This window comes from Neomonachus schauinslandi, chromosome 10 (assembly GCF_002201575.2).
Source record: "Neomonachus schauinslandi chromosome 10, ASM220157v2, whole genome shotgun sequence".
Classification (NCBI taxonomy): Eukaryota; Metazoa; Chordata; class Mammalia; order Carnivora; family Phocidae; genus Neomonachus; species Neomonachus schauinslandi.
Window position 1 is genome coordinate 106,708,402 of NC_058412.1, and position 20,206 is coordinate 106,728,607.

The window sequence follows — 20,206 nt, forward strand, 5'->3', positions numbered from 1 at the left end:
ATGTAAGATATTAACAACAGGGGAAACTGAGTGAAGGGTATACAAGATCTCTCTGTGCTATCTTGGCAACTCTTCTGTAATCAAAGAACTATTCCAAAATAGAAAGTTTATTAAAAAAACAACAACAACAACATACTATTCCAGACCAAGTTGGTAATCACAGAATTCCTACAAGGAAGGACACTATTTCTTTGGCTTAAGACTTCAACCATTAATATGATTAAATGAGGGCTTTAATGAATTAAATAAACTAAAAATAAAATTTTCTCTCCATGGTCTTATCTGTCATTTACACTCCTTATCCCAATTTTCTTGTTTTAAGCTCTTGGTATGGATCTGTTCATGGAAGTTTTTAAAAGGAAGAAAGAGACAGAAGTAGTATGGGAGTTCAAAATAAGTCCACAGATTCTTTGATACTTGAGGTGGAGCTAATTCCTGTCCTTCACCTCTAAGAAAAAAAAAAAGAAAAGAAATATATGTGACAGATGTGATGGTGTGACTTCAGAGATCAGATTCTAAAAGGCATGTGGCTTCGGCCTTTCTTTCTCTCTCTTAAATCACCCACTCTCAAGGAAGCTAGCCACTGTGTTGGGAGGATACTCCAGAGGCCCCATGAACAGGCCCAGGCAGCAAGCAACTGAGGCCTCCCACCCACAACAATGTGAGTGCACCATCTTAGAAGATTTCCCAGTTCAGCCTTCAGCCAACTACAGCCCCTGCCATCTTGACCACAAATTCATGAAAGGCTCAGAGCCAGAACCACCCAGTTAAGTCACCCCCAAATGCCTGATCCACATAAACTACAAAATAATAAATGTTTATTGTTTAAGCTATTATGGTTTGGGTAATTTGTTATGCAGCAACAGACAACTCCTTAGTTCACCACCTACCTCCACCAAAGATAGAACTGTCCTTCACTGATCCTTTATCTAGATACAGGGTCTCCTAGATTTTTTTGTGCCATAGATCTCTTTGTCACTGTATTCGCTTCCTATTGCTGCTGTAACAAATGACCACAAACCTAATTGCTTAAAATAGCACAAATGTATTGTCTTACAGCTCTGGAGGTCAAAAGTTCATATGGAACTCACAAGGCTAAAACCAAGGTATTGGCAGGGCTTCTTCCTTCTACAGGTGCCAGGGGAGAATCTGTTTCCTTGACTTTTCCAGTTTCTAGAGGCTGTTCACATTCTTCAGCTTGTGGCCCCTTCCATCTTCAAAGCCACCCCTTTACTCTGTTTCGATGATCACAAAATCATTCCTCCTCTGACTCTGATTCCAACTCCGCCTCCCTCTTTCACTTATAAAGGTCTTTGTGATTACATTGGTTCCATCTGGACTCTCTAGGATAATCTATTTTTTTCCTTTTTTTTTTATTTTTTTATTTGACAGAGAGAGAGACAGCAAGAGCAGGAATACAAGCAGAGGGAGTGAGAGAGGGAGAAGCAGGCTTCCTGCTGAGCCAGGAGCCCGATGCGGGACTCGATCCCAGGACCCTGGGATCATGACCTGAGCCGAAGGCAGACGCTTAACGACTGAGCCACCCAGGCGCCCCGGATAATCCCCCTATTTCAAGGTCAGATGATTAGTCACCTTAATTCTACCTGCAACCTTAATTCCCCCTTTGCCACGTAGCATGACATTTCACAGGTTCCAGGAGTAGGTTGTGGATGTCTTTGGGGAGCCATTATTCTGCCTACCATTAGTCAGTCTGGTGAAATCTATGGAGCCCCTCTCAGGATGATGCTTTTAAAGGCATTCAATAATACGTATATGACTACCAAGGAAACTAACCCCACGAAATAGCATTGTCAAAATACTTTAAAAACAAATGTGTGATGTAGTAATACACATGTTTCTCTTTTAACACATTATAAGATCTAATGGTGGATCTAGTAACTATCTTAATTTCAAAGTGGAGATGAGGTATAAACCCTACTTCAAAATCATCGGCAATCATGTATTATAAAAATTATGATTTCTCTTGGTGGCATAGTCCTACGTAGTACAACTACTATGGCTTGTTGCCTACATTTTTTTTTTTAAAGATTTTATTTATTTATTTGAGAGAGAGAATGAGATAGAGAGAGCATGAGAGGGAGGAGGGTCAGAGGGAGAAGCAGACTCCCCACCGAGCAGGGAGCCCGATGCGGGACTCGATCCCGGGACTCCAGGATCATGACCTGAGCCGAAGGCAGTTGTTTAACCAACTGAGCCACCCAGGTGCCCCTTGTTGCCTACATTTATACTCAAAGGAAATGCTACTTTTCTGTTAGAGGTTAGTAATTTTTTTTTTCCTACTCAAATTCATACCAAATTTGGCTTAAGCTCTGGTTAAGAACCCAGGTAGAATCAAGGAATTTACTTAATTTAAAAGAAATAAATAGGGGGTGCCTGGGTGGCTCAGTTGGTTAAGCATCTGACTCTTGATTTCAGCCCTCATAAATAAATAAATAAATAAAATCTTTTTAATAAATAAATAGTACTTCAGTAAGTTAAATTAGAAGGACACTACCTCCTCAAATTTCTGGAAACTGTCCCTTTCAATTCAATTCAAATTTTATTTAGCACCTACTATGTACAGAGACCTTCATATACCCAATATGAGCAAGAAAAACTACAAATGTAATGGAAAGTCAGTGACAACATGCAAATAAAACAAGGATTCTCATAATTTATAGAGGAAAATCTGCCTTCTAACTTAAAAATGGGCATATTTGGGCACCTGGGTGGCTCAGTCAGTTGGGCGACTGCCTTCGGCTCAGGTCATGATCCTGGAGTCCCGGGATCGAGTCCCGCATCGGGCTCCCTGCTCGGCAGGGAGTCTGCTTCTCCCTCTGACCCTCCCCCTCTCATGCTCTCTCTCTCTCTCTCCCTCTCATTCCCTCTCATTCTCTCTCTCACATAAATAAATAAAATCTTAAAAAAAAAAAAGGCATATTTGTGTTCTCAATCTAATGAAATCAGACCAGGGTGGGGGAGGAGTAGGAGGAACCCAGACACATAGGATTTGCGAACATGACAACAGTGACATCTAGTGGGCATCATATGCTAAAGCACCTCAAGTACCTACCAAGGAATGCTACAGATGGAAGCAAGCACAGAGAGCCACACTCATTAAACATTTATTGAGCACCTATCATAGATTAATATCTCATTAGGCCCAGGCCAGCAGCCCACTCGTGTTCTCCCGCCCCTGGCTCTATTCCACACCATAATAGCCTCACGTGTACATACCTCAGCCAAGTCCCAGACACACGGGAGGTAAAGAAAATGATTCTGGCTATCCGTAACCTTCTAAAACGAACTGACTGGAGATTCAATGCCAAAGTAAAAACTCATGCAGGTATGAGATTACCAAATCTAGGCAAGGGATATTTGTTCATGGGGACAAGAAAAACATGTGCACTCAGGTAGGTTATGATGTTGATCCTAGGGGTAGAGTCATTCAATACTCCACAAACTACTTCCATGGTTTGTCCCCTATGATCATTCCTGTTTCCTTCCTCCAGCAAACCCAAAGTGCCTTAGAGAAAATGCTAGGGCTGTGAGAGAAGAAAGGAAGGGGAAGAAGTAAATAGACAGGGCTTGGAGGAAAGTAGGGTCCTTTGGCCCTTGGAGGTGTACACATTTATGGCAGATCCACTCTGCAAAGGAAGGGCAGCCCCAGGCACTGTTCTTCTCTGTGCTGAGATCCTATACCTCACAGTGGGCTAGAGATCCATTGGAACCTGGGTGTTCAAAGTCCAATGGCTGGAGGAGAGGCCCATGCAGAGACATGCTTGGGACCATTTGCACAAGGAATTCCCAAGTCTCAGGTACCCAAAACAAGGTCTACAAGGGCAGAGGTGGACTCCAAGAGGACACTGCTCTCAGCCTCCATGGACTCCTCAGCCAGTGAGAAGCCAAAGGAGAACCATGGGGAAGGGAAGAGAGCTCTAGCCAAGACTTAAGGGTACTACTACTCTTGCACCCACATTTCCCAGTTGGGACCATTATCATGACTGCAGCAACTGTTTAAGCATTCATATAGACAATGTGGAAGAGGAGTGAGAGAGATCAACCGCACCTCTCTTTCTAAAAGCCCTCTGGAGTACAGCTCTTCTCATACTTCTCTGTGCACAGGCATCACCTGGCATCTTGTCAGAACGCAGATTCTGATTCAGTGGGTCTGCAGGGGGAGCAAGAACACGCATTTCTAACAACGGCCAGGTGCTGCTGCTGCTGATCTGTTGGCCACACTTCGAGTAGGAAGGCTGTAGGAGACATAACTTTCATCTGCCTGGCACTCCATTTTCTCGGAGAACCCATCCCACTCCCATTCCATAGGAATCCTCCTCATTCCGAGTGATTCACTTGAGGCTGGTTCTACCCTCCCAAAAGCAGGCACATGCCCCAAGCCAGGCTGATGGGAAGTCTTCCCAGAACATTGTCAGAACTATTCAGGATTGCCAACTGTGCACTTGTAATGAACATGGTGAAGGTCATCCTTTGAGTCAGCTTGAGAATAACACCATCGCAGAAGAAAACCTTGCCAAGACATGATGAGAAAGAGGCAGGGCTCAGGTGAAATCCTGCATCTAGCCACGCCTCTAAGCTTTTCAGTTGCAAAGCCTCCTTCGGATGCATAGTCAAGACAAGAGCTAAACTGCCTGAGTTCACATCCTACCTTCGCCACGTCTTAGCTGTATGATGTTGGGCCAGTTATTTAGCTTCCCTGTGCTTCCATTTCCTCACCTGTAAATGCGGATAATTATGGTTCCTTACTCACGCGGCTGCTGTGATGTTTGGTTGATTAACATGTTAAATTCTGAGAACAGTGCCCAGCGCATGGTCGGATCCACAGAAGCACTTACTCTTACCATGACTATCATTATTTTTATTATTATTTTATCCCCAAGACAACCTCTCAGGGAAGGTATTATTTTTATCTTCATTCCCATTTTGTAGATGAGGTGACAAAATGATAGTGAGACAGATACTTTTAACGAACACACTGCTGAGATAATGTCAACATTCTTCCTCAAACTGTAATGTGGACTCTTCTAATGCTATCTTTTGTTATTCAGCTCTTTTATTGCTATACGAATACAAAACAGTGTGTGTGTGTATATATATATATATATATATATATATGAAATCCTGTTGTTGTCAAAAATACTTTTCTATATGCATCTTTCTACAGGTAGACAGAAAAAAAGACTGAAGAAATTTATATCCAAATATTAACAAGGTTATCATTTCTGAATAGAAGGCTACAGATAACCTTTGTGCGTATGTCTAGGATTTTAATTAAGAGACTTCCAAAGGCTCAATAGTTGGCAGATGTGGGGTGCCAGGGTTCTCTCACCTCCATCTGTTACCTGAGAGCTGTCAGGCTCCCAGGAATCACCTCAACTGGAAATGGACTGAGGGAATCTTCTTGAATCTAGAATCTACATTTGTTAATAGCCCTTGGTGTGGCCCCCTGTCCCAGTGTTTCCCAGTGGGTCCTAAGTTGCTAGAGTGAAGGCTCCCAGTGGTGCCATAAAATTCCCTCTTACTTCCATTTGCTGTCTTCTCAGTCAAGTACTGTCAGCACTCACAGCTTGGCACTCATTTGGGAGTTCTTCCGTGTGGAAGAACTCATGTGGTCCTTTGAGGTGAAAAGGGTGAGATTCCACGCAGGGGCTCTCCTTTCTACATCTTCTACCACCAACATGCATCTTATATAGAGAAAAATGTGTTTTTTAAAAGCCAATATTTGTTCCATAAAAGCATTTAAACATATGTTGGAAATATACTGGAAGAAGTGGTTTGCATCCTGCCAAACTTCATAGTGCTGAGAATACTTTTTCCCTAGCATTTGTTTTTGCTCTTTGGGAGTCCTTAAAATTCAATCAACTTTGAATCATCTATTCTGGATTCTTTAGTCTACACCTCCTCTCAGTTTCCTGGCTGGTTTCCCACCTCCACAATGGCTGGCACAGAACAGCTGTGAAATCTATAAAGATATTACTAAGATCTTCCCTAATTTCTTAGAAAAAAATTGTCTTTAAACATTTCGACGGGTAAAAACTCAAGTCTGACCCATCTTTATCATTTAGTGAATATTTATTCGGTGCCTTCTATGTGACAGACCCTAGGGGTAAAGTGATGAATTAAAACATACACTCTTCCCGCCCTACGGGAACTTAGAATCTAGTGGACTTAAGTCTCACTCACCTCTAGAAGTGATCTCCTTTTTTCATCTTTCTATGCTACATGCTCTGCAAATTGTCCAAAATCAAAACTTCCCGTGCACAATGAAGAGAGAGAGGCACCAGGGGGAAAGGCATTAGGAGAAAAGAAGTTGCTTCACATTTTATATTCCTATTTATTGGTCTAAAATCTGCCTTTGCAAGTATATTTCAAGCTCCGTGAGAACAGGGGCCATATCTTTTTATTCACTGTTGTATCTCCAACACCTAGAACAGTGCCTGGCCGCCGGGAGGCACTCAACAAGTACTAATTTATTGAATGAATGAATGAATGAATAAACGAATGAACCTAGAAATATCGCCTGGCAGATGGTAGGTGCTCATTTGTGAATAGTGAGATCGATGAGCAGGTGTGGAGTAGATGAGTGGATACGTGTATAGGGGAGTTAACAGTGGATGGACAGGTAGAAGGTGGGGTAGGTTAATGAGACATGAATGAGTGGGTGAACACATGCATGGTTGGGCTGGTGCTTATGTGGGTGGATGATTTTTAAAACGGCAAAGTTTCAGTACGGTGACCAGGATACTTATGATAACGTTCAGTTTGTACAGGTTTGAATTTGCTCCAGTTGGGAAGATATCACAGAAACACCACTAGGGTTTGGAGCAGCCTATGAACAGGACGTGGCCTACACACGATGTGGATGGAACTGGAGGGTGTTATGCTGAGCGAAATAAGTCAATCAGAGAAAGACATGTATCATATGACCTCACTGATACGAGGAATTCTTAATCTCAGGAAACAAACTGAGGGTTGCTGGAGTGGGGGGGGGGGGGGGGGATGGGGTGGCTGGGTAATAGACATTGGGGAGGGTATGTGCTACGGTGAGCGCTGTGAATTGTGCAAGACTGTTGAATCACAGATCTGTACCTCTGAAACAAATAATACAATATATGTTAAAAAAAAAAAAAAGAAGAAGATAGGAGGGGAAGAATGAAGGGGGGGAAATCGGAGGGGGAGACGAACCATGAGAGACGATGGACTCTGAGAAACAAACTGAGGGTTCTAGAGGGGAGGGGGGGGTTGGGGGATGGGTTGGCCTGGTGATGGGTATTAAAGAGGGCATGTACTGAATGGAGCACTGGGTGTTATATGCAAACAATGAATCATGGAACACTACATCAAAAACTAATGATGTAATGTATGGTGATTAACATAACATAATAAATAATAATAATAATAATAATTAATTAATTAATTAAAATTTTTTTAAATTAAATTTAAAAAGGCCTTGGTCCTTATGTTTTCCAAAGTCTAATGGGGAGAGTTTACTTGGTTCAATTGACTGTACCTTTCATATCCTTACCATAAACTTCATTTAATTGTGTCTTTTTACCTTTTTAAGACAGAATTGGTTCATGCTGCCTACAACCAAAGTATCCTAACAGCTAAACCCAGTCCTCCAAGACAAAAGGGCTGAGTGTGGTGCGTGTGCATCACTCCCATCTCCCTTCCCTTTGGACCTTGAAGAGTGAGTTGGCAAGAAGAGGCCAAGGGGTTCCTTTGTCAACTTAAATGAAAACAATAGAATGGGGTGCCTGGCTGGCTCAGTCAGAGGAGCGTACAACTCTTAATCTCGGGGTTGTGAGTTCCAGCCCCACACTGGGTGTAGAGATTACTTAAATAAATTTAAAAACTTAAAAAAAAAAGAAGAAAACAGAAGGACTTTCCAAGTGACTTTTTATTTAACAAGGGCACCTTTTTCCCTCTGTATTTTAGTTCAAGAAGCATGGATGGTTCACCAGCTAGACTGTGTTGAATTCCTGCCTAAACTTATCACAGGGCTATTGTGACAATTAAACAGGAGATTAAAAACATGAGCTTCAAAGTGTTACACAAGAATGAAGGCCCGCATCTTCAAATGAGGAGGATCAAGCAGTAAACTTTAGACTGAAAAGACCCCTTCAGTTAAAAATCAATCCCTTATCCTACTTTATTTTCCTCTGTAATCTGATATTATGCTTTATCTGTATTTATTTATTTACCTGCTGTCGGTCTTCTCCACTTGAAGACAAGTCCCGTAAAGGCAAGGGCTTGATTTCACTCACTGCTGAACCCACAGTGCCAGAGGGAATAAATGAGGGAATGAACAAATGAATGAAAGCAACAAGCTCCAAACCAACCTTATTGTTAGCACTGCAGATATATTACTTCACCTGAGTTTTAATCTCCTCATCACTAAAATGGGAATGCTAAAATCTACTTTTTTAGGTAATTACAGGACTTAAGATGAAGTAAGGCTAACTATTCAAAATGTAGTCTGGAAAGTATGGTACTGGCACAAAAACAGACACATAGATCACTAGAACAGAAGAGAAAACCCAGAAATGGACCCTCAACTCTATGGGCAACTAATCTTTGACAAAGCAGGGAAGAATAGCCAATGGAAAAAAGATAGTCTTTTCAACAAATGGTGTTGGGAAAACTGGACAGCAACACACAGAAGAATGAAACTGGACCACTTTCTTATATCATAAATAGAAATAAATTCAAAATGGATGAAAGACATAAATGTAAGACAAAATTGTAAAAATGTAAATCAAAATCCTAAAGGAGAACACAGGCAGCAACCTCTTTGACCTCAGCTGCAGCAACTTCTTCCTAGACACGTCGCCAGAGGCAAGGGAAACAAAAGCAGAAATGAACTCTTGGGATTTCATCAGGACCAAAACCTTCTGCACAGTGAAGGAAAAAATTAACAAAACTAAAAGGCAGCCTACGGAATGGGAGAAGATATTTGCAAATGACATATCTGATAGAAGGTTAGTATCCAAAATCTATAAAGAACAAACTCAACATCCAAATAAAAAATAATCCAGTTAAGAAATGGGCAGAAGACACGAACAGACGCTTTTCCAAAGAAGACATCCAGATGGCTAACAGACATATGAAAAGATGCTCAACATCACTCAACATCAGGGAAATGCAAATCAAAACCAGGATGAGATACCAACTCACATCTGTCAGAATGGCTAAAATTAACAACACAAGAAACAACAGGTGTTGGCGAGGATGTGGAGAAAGAGGATCCCTCTTGCACTGTTGGTGGGAATGCAAACTGGGGCAGCCACTCTGGAGAACAGTATGGAGGTTCCTCAAAAAGTTAAAAATAGAGGGGTCTGGGTGGCTCAGTTGGTTAAGCCTCTGACTCTTGGTTTCGGCTCAGGTCATGATCTCATGGGTCGTGAAATCAAGCGCCACTTAGGGCTCTGCACTCAGCAGTGAGTCTGCTTGAAAAATTCTCTCCCTCTGCCTCTCCCCCACTCATACATGCTCACTCGCTCTCTCAAATAAATAAATAAATAAATCTTTTTTTTAAAAAAAGTTAAAAATAGAACTACCCTATGATCCAGCAATTGTACTACTAGGTATTTACCCAAAGGATACAAAAATACAAAATCAAAGAGGTACATGCACCCCGATGTTTATAGCAGCATTACCAACAATAACCAAACTATGGAGAGAGCCCAAATGTCCATCGACAGATAAATGGATAAAGAAGAGGTGGTATATATACACATTGGAATATTACTCAGCCATCAAAAAGAATGAAATCTTGCCATTTGCAGCGACGTGGATGGAGCTAGAGGGTATTATGCTAAGTGAAATAAGTGAGTCAGAGAAAGACAAATACCATATGATTTCACCCGTATGTGGAATTTAAGAAACAAAACAGACGAACATATGGGAGGAGGAAAAAAAGAGAAAAGAGAGAGGGAAGCAAACCATAAGAGACTCTTAACGATAGAGAACAAACTGAGGGGTGATGGAGGGAGGTGGATGGGGGATGGGCTAGATGGGTGATGGGTATTAAGGAGGGCACTTGTTGTGATGAGCACTGGGTGTTATACGTAAGTGATGAATCACTGAATTCTATTCCTGAAACCAATATTGCACTGAATGTTAACTAACTAGAATATCAAATAATCAATATCATAATAGTAAGAAATACCAGGTTACTTACAAAGTCCAGGTTGTAGGCCTGTGCCCCAGCTGCAGGGGAGGTTGGGAATTTGAGTTCCGATTTCTAGATGGGGTTACTAATGAAAGGATTTCTACAAACATAAAGAGGACTTTCCAAGGATGGTAGGTAGTCATGATACCCACTATAATCACAAGATATTTTAAAGTGAGAAAAACAAAAACACAGAACAATATGTATAGGATACAATCACTTGTATAAAAAGCAAAAATAGTCTACATGCATAGACTATCTCTGGAAGGTTCTAAAGGAAATAGGTAACCATTTTCTCTGGGTAAGGGAACTTTATTATCAAAGAGGAGGAAGACTTGATTATCAATGTATACTCTTTTGTACGCTTTGATTGAGATGGAGGTAAAGGAAGGAAGGAGAAAGAAAAGGGGGAGGAAGAGAGGGAATGAAGGAGGGAGTTGACCACCTTCCTTGCTGCTCTCATCCTTGATGGTGAGCTGAGTGTGGCCTCCAGCAAGGCCTGCTGACTTTTCTTTCTCCATCTAGTGCCTATAGATACATCAGGACACACCCTCTCCACCCTCGCAAGGAGAAAATTATAGAACTTGCCTGGGCATAGAAAGCGCTCATTATCCATCCGGCTGGAAAGGAGGGTGTAGCTTTAAGAGGCACATTCAGCTTCTTTGCGCTGAATGGAACACGTTCGCCGCAAACATGAACACAGCTCCTGAGTCCCAAGGACTGGGTGAAAATTTAAAAATACATTTTAGGTATCCGTTGTCATTTCTTAGTTGCTAGACATTCAGCATGTTGATAATACCTAATGAAGAAGATTACACTGGACAACATCCTGTCTGGTCAAATAAAACCATCAATCCAGAAAAAAAAACCCACCCCTTTCTCCTCCCAGCAGCTTTTTCTCATTTTCTCTCAATTAATTATATAGAATTTTTTTTAGCTCTGAGGGCTCACCTAATGAAGGTGGAAAGGTGCTAGAGGAAGGAAGTTGCTAGTATTTAACAAGACAACTAGGACCTTCAAGGGTCCTCTACTTGTTTACTTACTTCCCCTTTCCATTCAGTGAATAAGAACGTGGTCATAGCTGTCACCCAGTCCAATCCACTCATATCCCATACGATATTGCAGGCGTGACTAACTTACAACGGGAGGACACTAATCTTCACGTCAGTTTTTCAGCATATGGGTGTCTGATAACAGTTATTGTTTCAATATTTATTTGTACCATGAACAAATAACATTTTGAGGTCAGGAGATATAGCTCCTCTTTATCGCTCACCTTCTGCCAACTGAAGCTAACTATAACTATTTGTTAACTTAAAAACATCTTAAAACAGGGTGCCTCAGTCGGTTAAGCGTCTGCCTTAGGCTCAGGTCATGATCCTAGAGTCCTGGGACTGAGCCCCGCGTCAGCTCCCTCTGTCCCTACCCCTGCTTGTGCTCTCTCTCACTTGCTCGCTCACTCTCTCTCTCTCAAATAAATAAAATCTTAAAAAAAAATCTTAAAAGTTTTCTAGAGACTTCAGGTTATTATAAGCAACTATCAAGCTCTTACCCAATGCTTCAAAATCCATCTCAAAAATCATCTCCTTTCCGAAATCTTTTCTCACACTCTCCCAACTCTGCAAAGTTGGCTGAAATAGATAGTCCTCTTCTGTATTCCCTGGCATCATAACTATGATCTGAAGATAAAGTCTCTGTGCCTAGATAATCTGAGTATTTTCAGCACATATCACAGTGTCTAGCCCACAGTAATACAATGGCTGAATGAATTAACAAACTAATTCATTACTTAACATGTGTAAATTAATTAAATAGCTGATTCAAAGTTGATTTTGCTTGTTTATACATATAAACATATGAAATTTTAAAGTCCAGAATGCACTTTTTAATTCATTTCTAACCCAGGACCTCAAGGGATGTGTTAGACCTGTGTCACAAGAATGGTAATAACCAGGGGTTCCTGGGTGGCTCAGCTTGTTAAGCGTCAGACTCTTGCTTTTCACTTGGGTCATGGTCTGGGGTTTGTGGGATCCCTGCTGAGCATGGAGTCTTGCTTGGGATTCTCTCTCCCTCTGCTCCTCCCCCTGCCCACTCTCGCACTCTCTCACACACACACACACACACACACACACACACACAAGAATGGTAATAACCAGGTAGTAAGTAAAAAAAAAAAAAAAGCTTAGGACACACGATATAGATGAAACTCAAAAACATAATGTTTAACAAAAGAAACCAGACAGTAAATATTTTAATTATAAAATCCCACATTTGCTGACAATTATTCAACTGATTTTTTACTTTTTAAATTCTTTTAAAGATTTTATTTATTTGAGAGAGAGATCGAGAGAGAGAGAGAGAGCACAAGCAGGGGGGAGGGGTAGAGGGAGAAGCAGACTCCCCGCTGGGCAGAGAGCCCTATGGGGGGCTACGTCGCAGACCCTGGGATCCAGCCCCGCATCGGGCTCCCTGCTCCGCGGGAAGCCTGCTTCTCCCCTCCCACTCCTCCTGCTTGTGTTCCCTCCCTTGCTGTGTCTCTCTCTGTCAAATAAATAAATAAAATCTTAAAAAAAAAATTAAATGTAAAATACTTTCAAAACCATTATAACGGCTGAATATGGTAATGTGCAAACAAAAACAAGGATTCCACTTCTAAATTTGATAGCATTTTAAATTAAGTTATCATGAGCCTATGTACTCGGTGTAAATCGCTAAAGCTTGTATTATACTGCATGAAACCCTTGAATGGTGGTGGACATTCCATCTCTACCCATTTCACAGGTGAGGAAACTATCATTGCCTTGACTGTCTCATTAAACCACTGCATCCTTAGAGCTCAGCCCCATGTCTGGCACGTAGTAAACACTCAACAGATGTGTGTAATATGAACCAAGGAGGCTTGGACAGGTTGTGTACATTGCCCAAAGTCATCCACCCAGCCTTCTTTGGGAGTAAATCCGACAGGAAGGTGACCGGCGAGACCAGGTGGTGAATCTGAGGTGAGCCACCCAATTCCGGCCTGGGGCGTGGCCTTGAGTTGCCCCGGGGTCTTGCATTGTGCGTATTTTGGGCGCCTCGCCCTTGTCGGCGGTTTACATCACCCTCTTACTCAGAGATGACCCGCTCTCGTTTCTTCCACCTGGCGATCGCAGGTCCCCCAGGCTCTTTAAAGGGGAGAAGGGAGTCTCCGGACCTGGACGCACCCCGGGGTGTGAGTGATGGATATACCTGGAGGGCAGGGCACGAAGCCGTACTTCAGCCACCTGGGCTAGTCCCCGAAGGGCCTCGGGGAACCGGAGAAACTGGAGGCGGCCTGCGAGGGGCCGGTTGAGAGTTCGCTCGAGGGGCGCAGGCGGCGTGCGTCCGCCCGGGTTCTCCCTGCCCTCCCGCAGCGCCGCAGCCCTTCGGCCACCCTCAGCCCTCCCAACTCTGCCGAGCGCTTCCCCTCTCCCGGAGCGAGACCTAGCAGGCCCGGGGCTGGGCGTGCCCTCACCTGCCCCGCCGCGCGCCGGCATCGGCCGGGCCTCCGGAGGCCGCGCAGGGCGGAGACCGTGCACCCCGCGTCTTGCTGGGGGCGGGCGCCGCGCCTCGCCGGGAGGTCCGGGGCGGCTTCCCCGCAGCGGCCGCGCGCAGCCCAGCGGGCCCAGCCTAGCCGAGCGGCCGCCGCGAGCGCGGGCCCCGGCACCCCGCTTCGTCCGCTTCGCCCGCTTCGCGCGCCCGCCGGGCCTGGGGCGCCTCCGGCGGGACTCGGGGGCGCAGGCGTCCACGTGCGCGTCCGTGAGGCTGCACGCCACCCGCGCCGGGAAAGCAGGTGGGTGCCGGCGGCTAAGGCTAGGGGCGGGGGGCGGGGAGGCTGTGACGGGCACCGCCCAGGCTGGAGACCCTTGCCCCTTCCTTTCTTCAGCGCTTGCGCGTAAATAGCTGCTGAATTAAAAATAACGTCCCCGGCGTGTGGCCACTTTCTCCGGCCTTGCCTATCTGGCCTCGCAAAATAAACTCTCCTTGTAGCCGCGGGGGCTGCCCTATGGGTCAGGGGCACCCACCTCACTCCCCCTGGCCCCAGGACCCTGCAGGACTGGCAACCGACAGGCGGAGTGGCCTTTGGACAGGCACACTCTCTGATCTTCCAGGGGAAGCATCAGGGGCTATTTCCCTCATCTTTCTGTCTGGCTGGCTGTCTGCCTGTCTGTCCTTTGTTGCATTTTCTGTAGTCAAGGAGGACAGGAGGAGGTGGACAGCTGGTCTTCCCCCAGGGAAGGCAGGTCAGCCTGCGCGCTTTGCCTTCTGTTCTCGTCTCCTTCGATGTGCTTTCCCGGTTGGTGTTTGCTGCTCCCCTTAACAAGTAGCAGCTTGCTGCGAATGAGAAGTTCACTCAAAAATGAAGGTGCAGAAAGATAGGAGAGGAATGCGGGGAAACCGGATTGTCCAATTTTAGCCTGAATTTCGCTGTAAGGGAGTCACCATATGTTGCCTACATGCGAAGTGGGTTTTCTTTGTTTTTTTGGTTTTTGAGAAGTGTTTTGATTGCCCAAGTTAGGAAAAGACCAATGTGTGATACTCATGAAACAAGCAGTAAGGAGTCACTTTATTTTTTATTTTTTATTTTTTTAGATTTTCTTTATTTATTTGACAAAGAGAGAGAGGGAGAGCACAAGTAGGCAGAGAGGCAAGCAGAGGGTGAGGGAGAAGCAGGCTCCCCGCAGAGCAGGGAGCCCGATGCGGGGCTCGATCCCAGGACCGTGGGATCATGACCTGAGCCGAAGGCAGACGCTTAACGACTGAGCCACCCAGGCGCCCCAGTAAGGAGTCACTTTAAAGTACAAACTTTTTTTTTAGTGTTCAGTTAGCCACTGTATAGTTCATCATTAGTTTTTGATGTAGTGTTCAATGATTCTTTAGTTACCTGTAACACCCAGTGCACATCACAAGACGTGCCCTCCTTAATACCCATCACCCTGTTACCCGTCCCTCCAACCTCCTCCCTTCTGAGACCCTCAGTTCGTTTCTGGGGTCTCTCATGGTTCGTCTCCCTCTCTGATTTCTCCCCCTTCAGATTTTCCTCCCTTCCCTTGTAGTCCTCCATGCTATTGCTTATGTTCCACATGAGTAAAGTACAAACTTTTAAAATGACTATAGCTCGAACCATAGCAGTTTAGAAATTGTGAGGGTCTTAAAGTCAAATACTTCAATGCCATGTTATGGTGTTATCTTTATTGCTTCCTCACTGGGAAAGATGTTAGTTGAAATGCTTAGTGAAGCCTCCTGAGAGTTTAGCTAATGTGGTTTTAAGAGTTTTATTTCATGTTGGTGTTACAACTTTATGAAGGACGTGTCCCAGTGTAGTGGTTAAGAGTTTGGGGTTAGAGGGCGCCTGGGTGGCTCAGTTGGTTAAGCGACTGCCTTCGGCTCAGGTCATGATCCTGGAGTCCCGGGATCAAGTCCCGCATCGGACTCCCTGCTCAGCGGGGAGTCTGCTTCTCCCTCTGACCCTCTTCCTTCTCATGCTCTCTGTCTCTCATTCTCTCTGTCTCAAATAAATAAATAAAAAATCTTTAAAAAAAAAAAAAGTTTGGGGTTAGAAAAACCTGGATTTCTGTCTGGGCTCCACCATCTAACTAGCTGTGTGGCTTCCAACGAGTTGCATAACCTCTCTGAGCCTGAGTTTCCTCATTTCTAATGGGACTGCTGAGCAGATGAAGGAGAGAACACAAAATAGTGGTTCACACAGATTATATATCCGGGTAAGTACATAACAAATGATATTTGAGCCTGATGATGACAGTGAAGCAAGTGGTTAGGCCGAATATAGTCATTACATGGCCTTCACTGCCCAAGCAGGAGGTCTCCACGTGTGGCTCTGTGCATGGGGAGGTACAAGCATTATATCCCTTCTGGTCATACAAACGCAAGGAGCTACTTCTGAACTCCTGAATTTGATTTAAACAAATAAAATCCGCCCTGAGCCCATTCAGATTTACAGTGTATCTTTGTGTATTTTGAGATTCTCTTATGCTTTCAAATGTGAATAGTTTCAAATGCACACAACACTGGTATGCCACTGGTGGGGTAATTATTACTATTTTTTTAAAGATTTTATTTATTTATTTGACAGAGAGAGACACAGTGAGAGAGGGAACACAAACAGGGTAAGTGGGAGAGAGAGAAGCAGGCTTCCTGCTGAGCAGGGAGCCCAATGCGGGGCTGGATCCCAGGACGCTGGGACCATGACCTGAGCCGAAGGCAGACGCTTAACGCTTAACGACTGAGCCACCCAGGTGCCCCTGGGGTAATTATTATTAAAAATAATGTCCCTCAGGTGTCACCACAGTCCCTGGCTTCATATTGATTTGGGTAGATTGAAGGGTGGAATGGAGTCCTGAAGCTAATTTTTCACGTGGCTGTTTGGACTCAAAAGTGTGAGCCACAGACCTGTTAACCTGAAGCTTGTTATAAATGCAGGGTCTCCACCTGCACCCCACACCTGCTGAACAGAATCTGAGGTGAATAAGATCCCCAGGGGATTCATGCACGTGCCCTTGGAAAAGCCCCTCAGGAGTTTGAGTGCGCTGATGTTTCTCAAAAATAGGCCTTATGAAAACATGGACATCTCATAAGCTGTCTTTACATAGTGAAGTGAAAAAGATGTATTAATGTTTAAATGACTGATTTTTCTTTTCAGTATTAAAATAGTCAGGAATGGTAAGATCATTTGTTTTCTTTTTAGAAGTAAGACAGAGCCCTTATTTTAATTCTGCCAATTTCAGGTTCCAGTGTTCCTATTACCCTTGAAACATTCCAGTTTTGATACTGCGTAGCTTGTTTTATTCTTGTTCCTCCAATAAGAGGAAAACTCTGATTTTGAAGTTCTCACCCCATCTGTATTTTGAAGAGTGGGCTTGGTATGTCTGTCACTCCTGTTTTAAATCTTTTGCCAGAGGTATGTCCAAAAACTTAATTGATGCACTTAACTTATCAACTTTGATATGATATAAAATGGTAGCTCAAATAAGTCAAATACATGACAATAATTATTAATGACCTGTATCTTCATATGCATTTAAGGTACAACTACATAGTGTATACTGAAATAGAAACTATTTTGCTGTACTTCCATTTTTTGAATTGTCATACCAGAAGATGTCATCAATATGTATGGGAGAATATAATAATATAGATAGATAGAGGAAGATTTTTACGGCATCCTTTTCTAAAATAAACTTTAGCTAAAGGCATAATTTGCATATAACAAAGGCATCAAACTGTACAATTAAAATCCGTGCATTTTTGTGGTGAGCACAGCTTAACATATAGAGTTGTTGAATCATTATATTGTTCACCTGAAACTAATATACTCAAAAAAGAATCTGTGCAGAAGTGCCTGGGTGGCTCATTTGGTTGAGCATCTGACTCTTGATCTCAGCTCAAGTCTTGACCTCAGGGTCGTGAGTTCAAGCCCCATGTTTGGCTCCATGCTGGGCATGGAACCTACTTAAAAAAAAAAATCTATGCATTTTGTTATATGCAAATTACACTTCAATGAAGTTGATTTTTTTTTTTAAAGATATCAAGGATTCCCATGATTTGTTGCCTATTGCCACAGTAGTTCAGAGAAAGTCAAGAGAAGTCAATAGAGACAGAAAGTAAAGATTGATGCATTGGGCAGGCACGGAAAATAAATAGGCAAGTGCCTATGGAAAGATAAAGTTACATACATTTGGAAGGCTTGAGACCATTTTTATAGGACTTTTTATCTTTAAAGATAAGATGTTGAATTTAATATGGAGCACTGGGAACCCTGCAGAGTTCGTGAAGAGGCTAAAATGAGAAAAAGTTTTGCCCTGCAGGGTCTCCTGGCAAGCTCCAGCTACCTTCTCATATTCTGATCTGTGTCTGCCTTTTTATGCGGCAGACACCTGCGTTTGCCATGATGCTCTCCTCCAGCGACTTTGAATCTGCTTCTTGGGAGCTCGTCGTCAGAGTTGACCATCCAAATGAGGAGGAGCAGAAAGATGTCACACTGAGAGTGTCCGGAGACCTGCATGTTGGGGGGTTGATGCTCAAGTTAGTAGAACAGATCAGTAAGTTACTGTTTCTTTATGGTTTCCCTACATTTGAAACCCTCTCTATTGCACTAACAGTAAATGGCTGATCGAGGTTGTCTGATCATCTAAGTTTTTCTGCTTTTTTATCTTGTAATGGCTCAGAGAACAAGCCCCCTCCCACAGGAAGAAGAGAAATAGAGAATCTTACAAAAGCCATAAACTGAACCCCCCAACTACTCTTGTAAAAACTGGAGTCTCTGGTGGCAAACTAAAACTCCTCAGTAGGTATGAAACCATGTTTCCACAGACTCATCCCACTGGTGGCATCTGAAGTGACTTTATGTGACATGGCATTAGATTACTGTGTCAATTCTCTTTGTTAATATGTTTGATTGCTCAGCGATGAAGTCCGCTCAGTGCTAATGTATCTTCTAGCACATATCCACCATTTGCTACTCTTCCTGTTTAAACAAAGAAAGAGAAGTCTTAAGGGTCAGTCTTCACATCAGGAATCAACATGATCGACCTAAAACTTAATAGTGTTCTGTTTTCTCTTATTTGTTTTTACCTTCTACCAAAGTTGTCCAGATGTTGGCTTTTCACTTACACTAATGAGATAGAGATTTTTTTAAGTAAGTCTTCATTAAAGTATAATATGTACACAGAGAAGTGCACTTATCATTAAGTGTACTGCTCAGTGAATTTTCACAGTCATATAACTTCCACTCAGATCAAGAAATAGAATATTACGGACTTCCCCCACCCAAGTAGCACATCTGACCCCCTCTCCCAGTCACTGCCCCATGAAGGGAAACCACTATTCTGACTTCTAACACCATAGGAATAATTTTACTTGTTTTTAAACTGCATATAGGTGTACTCATGTGAGGACATACTCTTACGCATCTGCTGTAAGATTTACCCATATTGTTTGTTTTGTTTTGTTTTTTAAGATTTTTTTTTATTTGAGAGAGAGAGCATGAGGGGAGAGAGGATCAGAAGGAGAAGCAGACTCTCCGCTGAGCAGGGAGCCCAATGTGGGACTCCATCCCAGGACCCTGGGATCATGACCTGAGCCGAAGGCAGTCGCCTAACCAACTGAGCCACCCAGGCGCCCGAGATTTACCCATATTGTTGCATACAGTTTGGGTTCATTTACTCTCATTGCTGTGTGATATTCCATCGTATGATTATGCCACAGTTTATCCATTTACCTAGTGATGGGCATTTGGGTTGTTTCCATTTGCAGGCCCTTACAGATAGGGCTGCTATAATACATGTCTTTGGTGAGTAGATTTCTGTTGGGGTACAGCTCAGAGAGGAAATGCTGCATAATAGGACTTTCTAAAATAGTTACAGCATTTATATTTCTACTAACAGCATTGAAAGAAAGGTTTTCTAACATAAAGTGAGAGAACAAGAGAGAAACATTTTTTTAAAAAAACAAACAAAAGATTGAATATTGGTTCCAGCATTGACAAAGGAAAAAGATTCAACTTTGCTCTCAGCATTGAAGGAGGGGAAAGAGTTCACGTTGACACTGACATTGAGAGAAAATATTCAGCTGATCTCAGGTAGACATTTTGGAAACTGGGAATCTGGTGGTGCAGATAAGAGAGCTGGTCATTATGCAGGGGGGGAATGTCAACTTTATAGTCCTTCTGTGCAGACTTTGGGAGTTATTGATATTCCTTTGTGATGCAACAGTGTAAGGATTCATTTCTTATAGGGAAATAATCTTTTTTTTTTTTTTTTTTTTTTTTAAAGATTTTATTTATTTGTTTGACAGAGAGAATGAGAGAGAGAGCACATGAGAGGGGGGAGGGTCAGAGGGAGAAGCAGACTCCCTGCCGAGCAGGGAGCCCGATGCGGGACTCGATCCAGAGACTCCAGGATCATGACCTGAGCCGAAGGCAGTCGCTTAACCAACTGAGCCACCCAGGCGCCCGGGAAATAATCTTGATTAAAG

General features: G+C 43.2%; 1 protein-coding gene across 4 annotated transcripts in view; it reads left to right on the forward strand.

The window, feature by feature from the left end:
- Window positions 1-13,788: 13,788 nt before the first annotated feature.
- FERMT1 (FERM domain containing kindlin 1) overlaps window positions 13,789-20,206 on the forward strand; it is a 40,494-nt gene continuing 34,076 nt past the window's right edge. For 3 of the 4 annotated variants that reach the window (XM_021689173.1, XM_021689172.1, XM_021689174.1), the window contains exons 1-2: window positions 13,789-14,006; window positions 18,105-18,273. In XM_021689173.1, the coding sequence (XP_021544848.1) occupies window positions 18,120-18,273 (154 nt within the window). In that variant the 5' untranslated portion in view covers window positions 13,789-14,006; window positions 18,105-18,119. Of the gene's footprint in view, window positions 14,007-18,104; window positions 18,274-20,206 lie in introns of those variants that run through there. The other variant, XM_044918649.1, reaches the window with a different exon arrangement.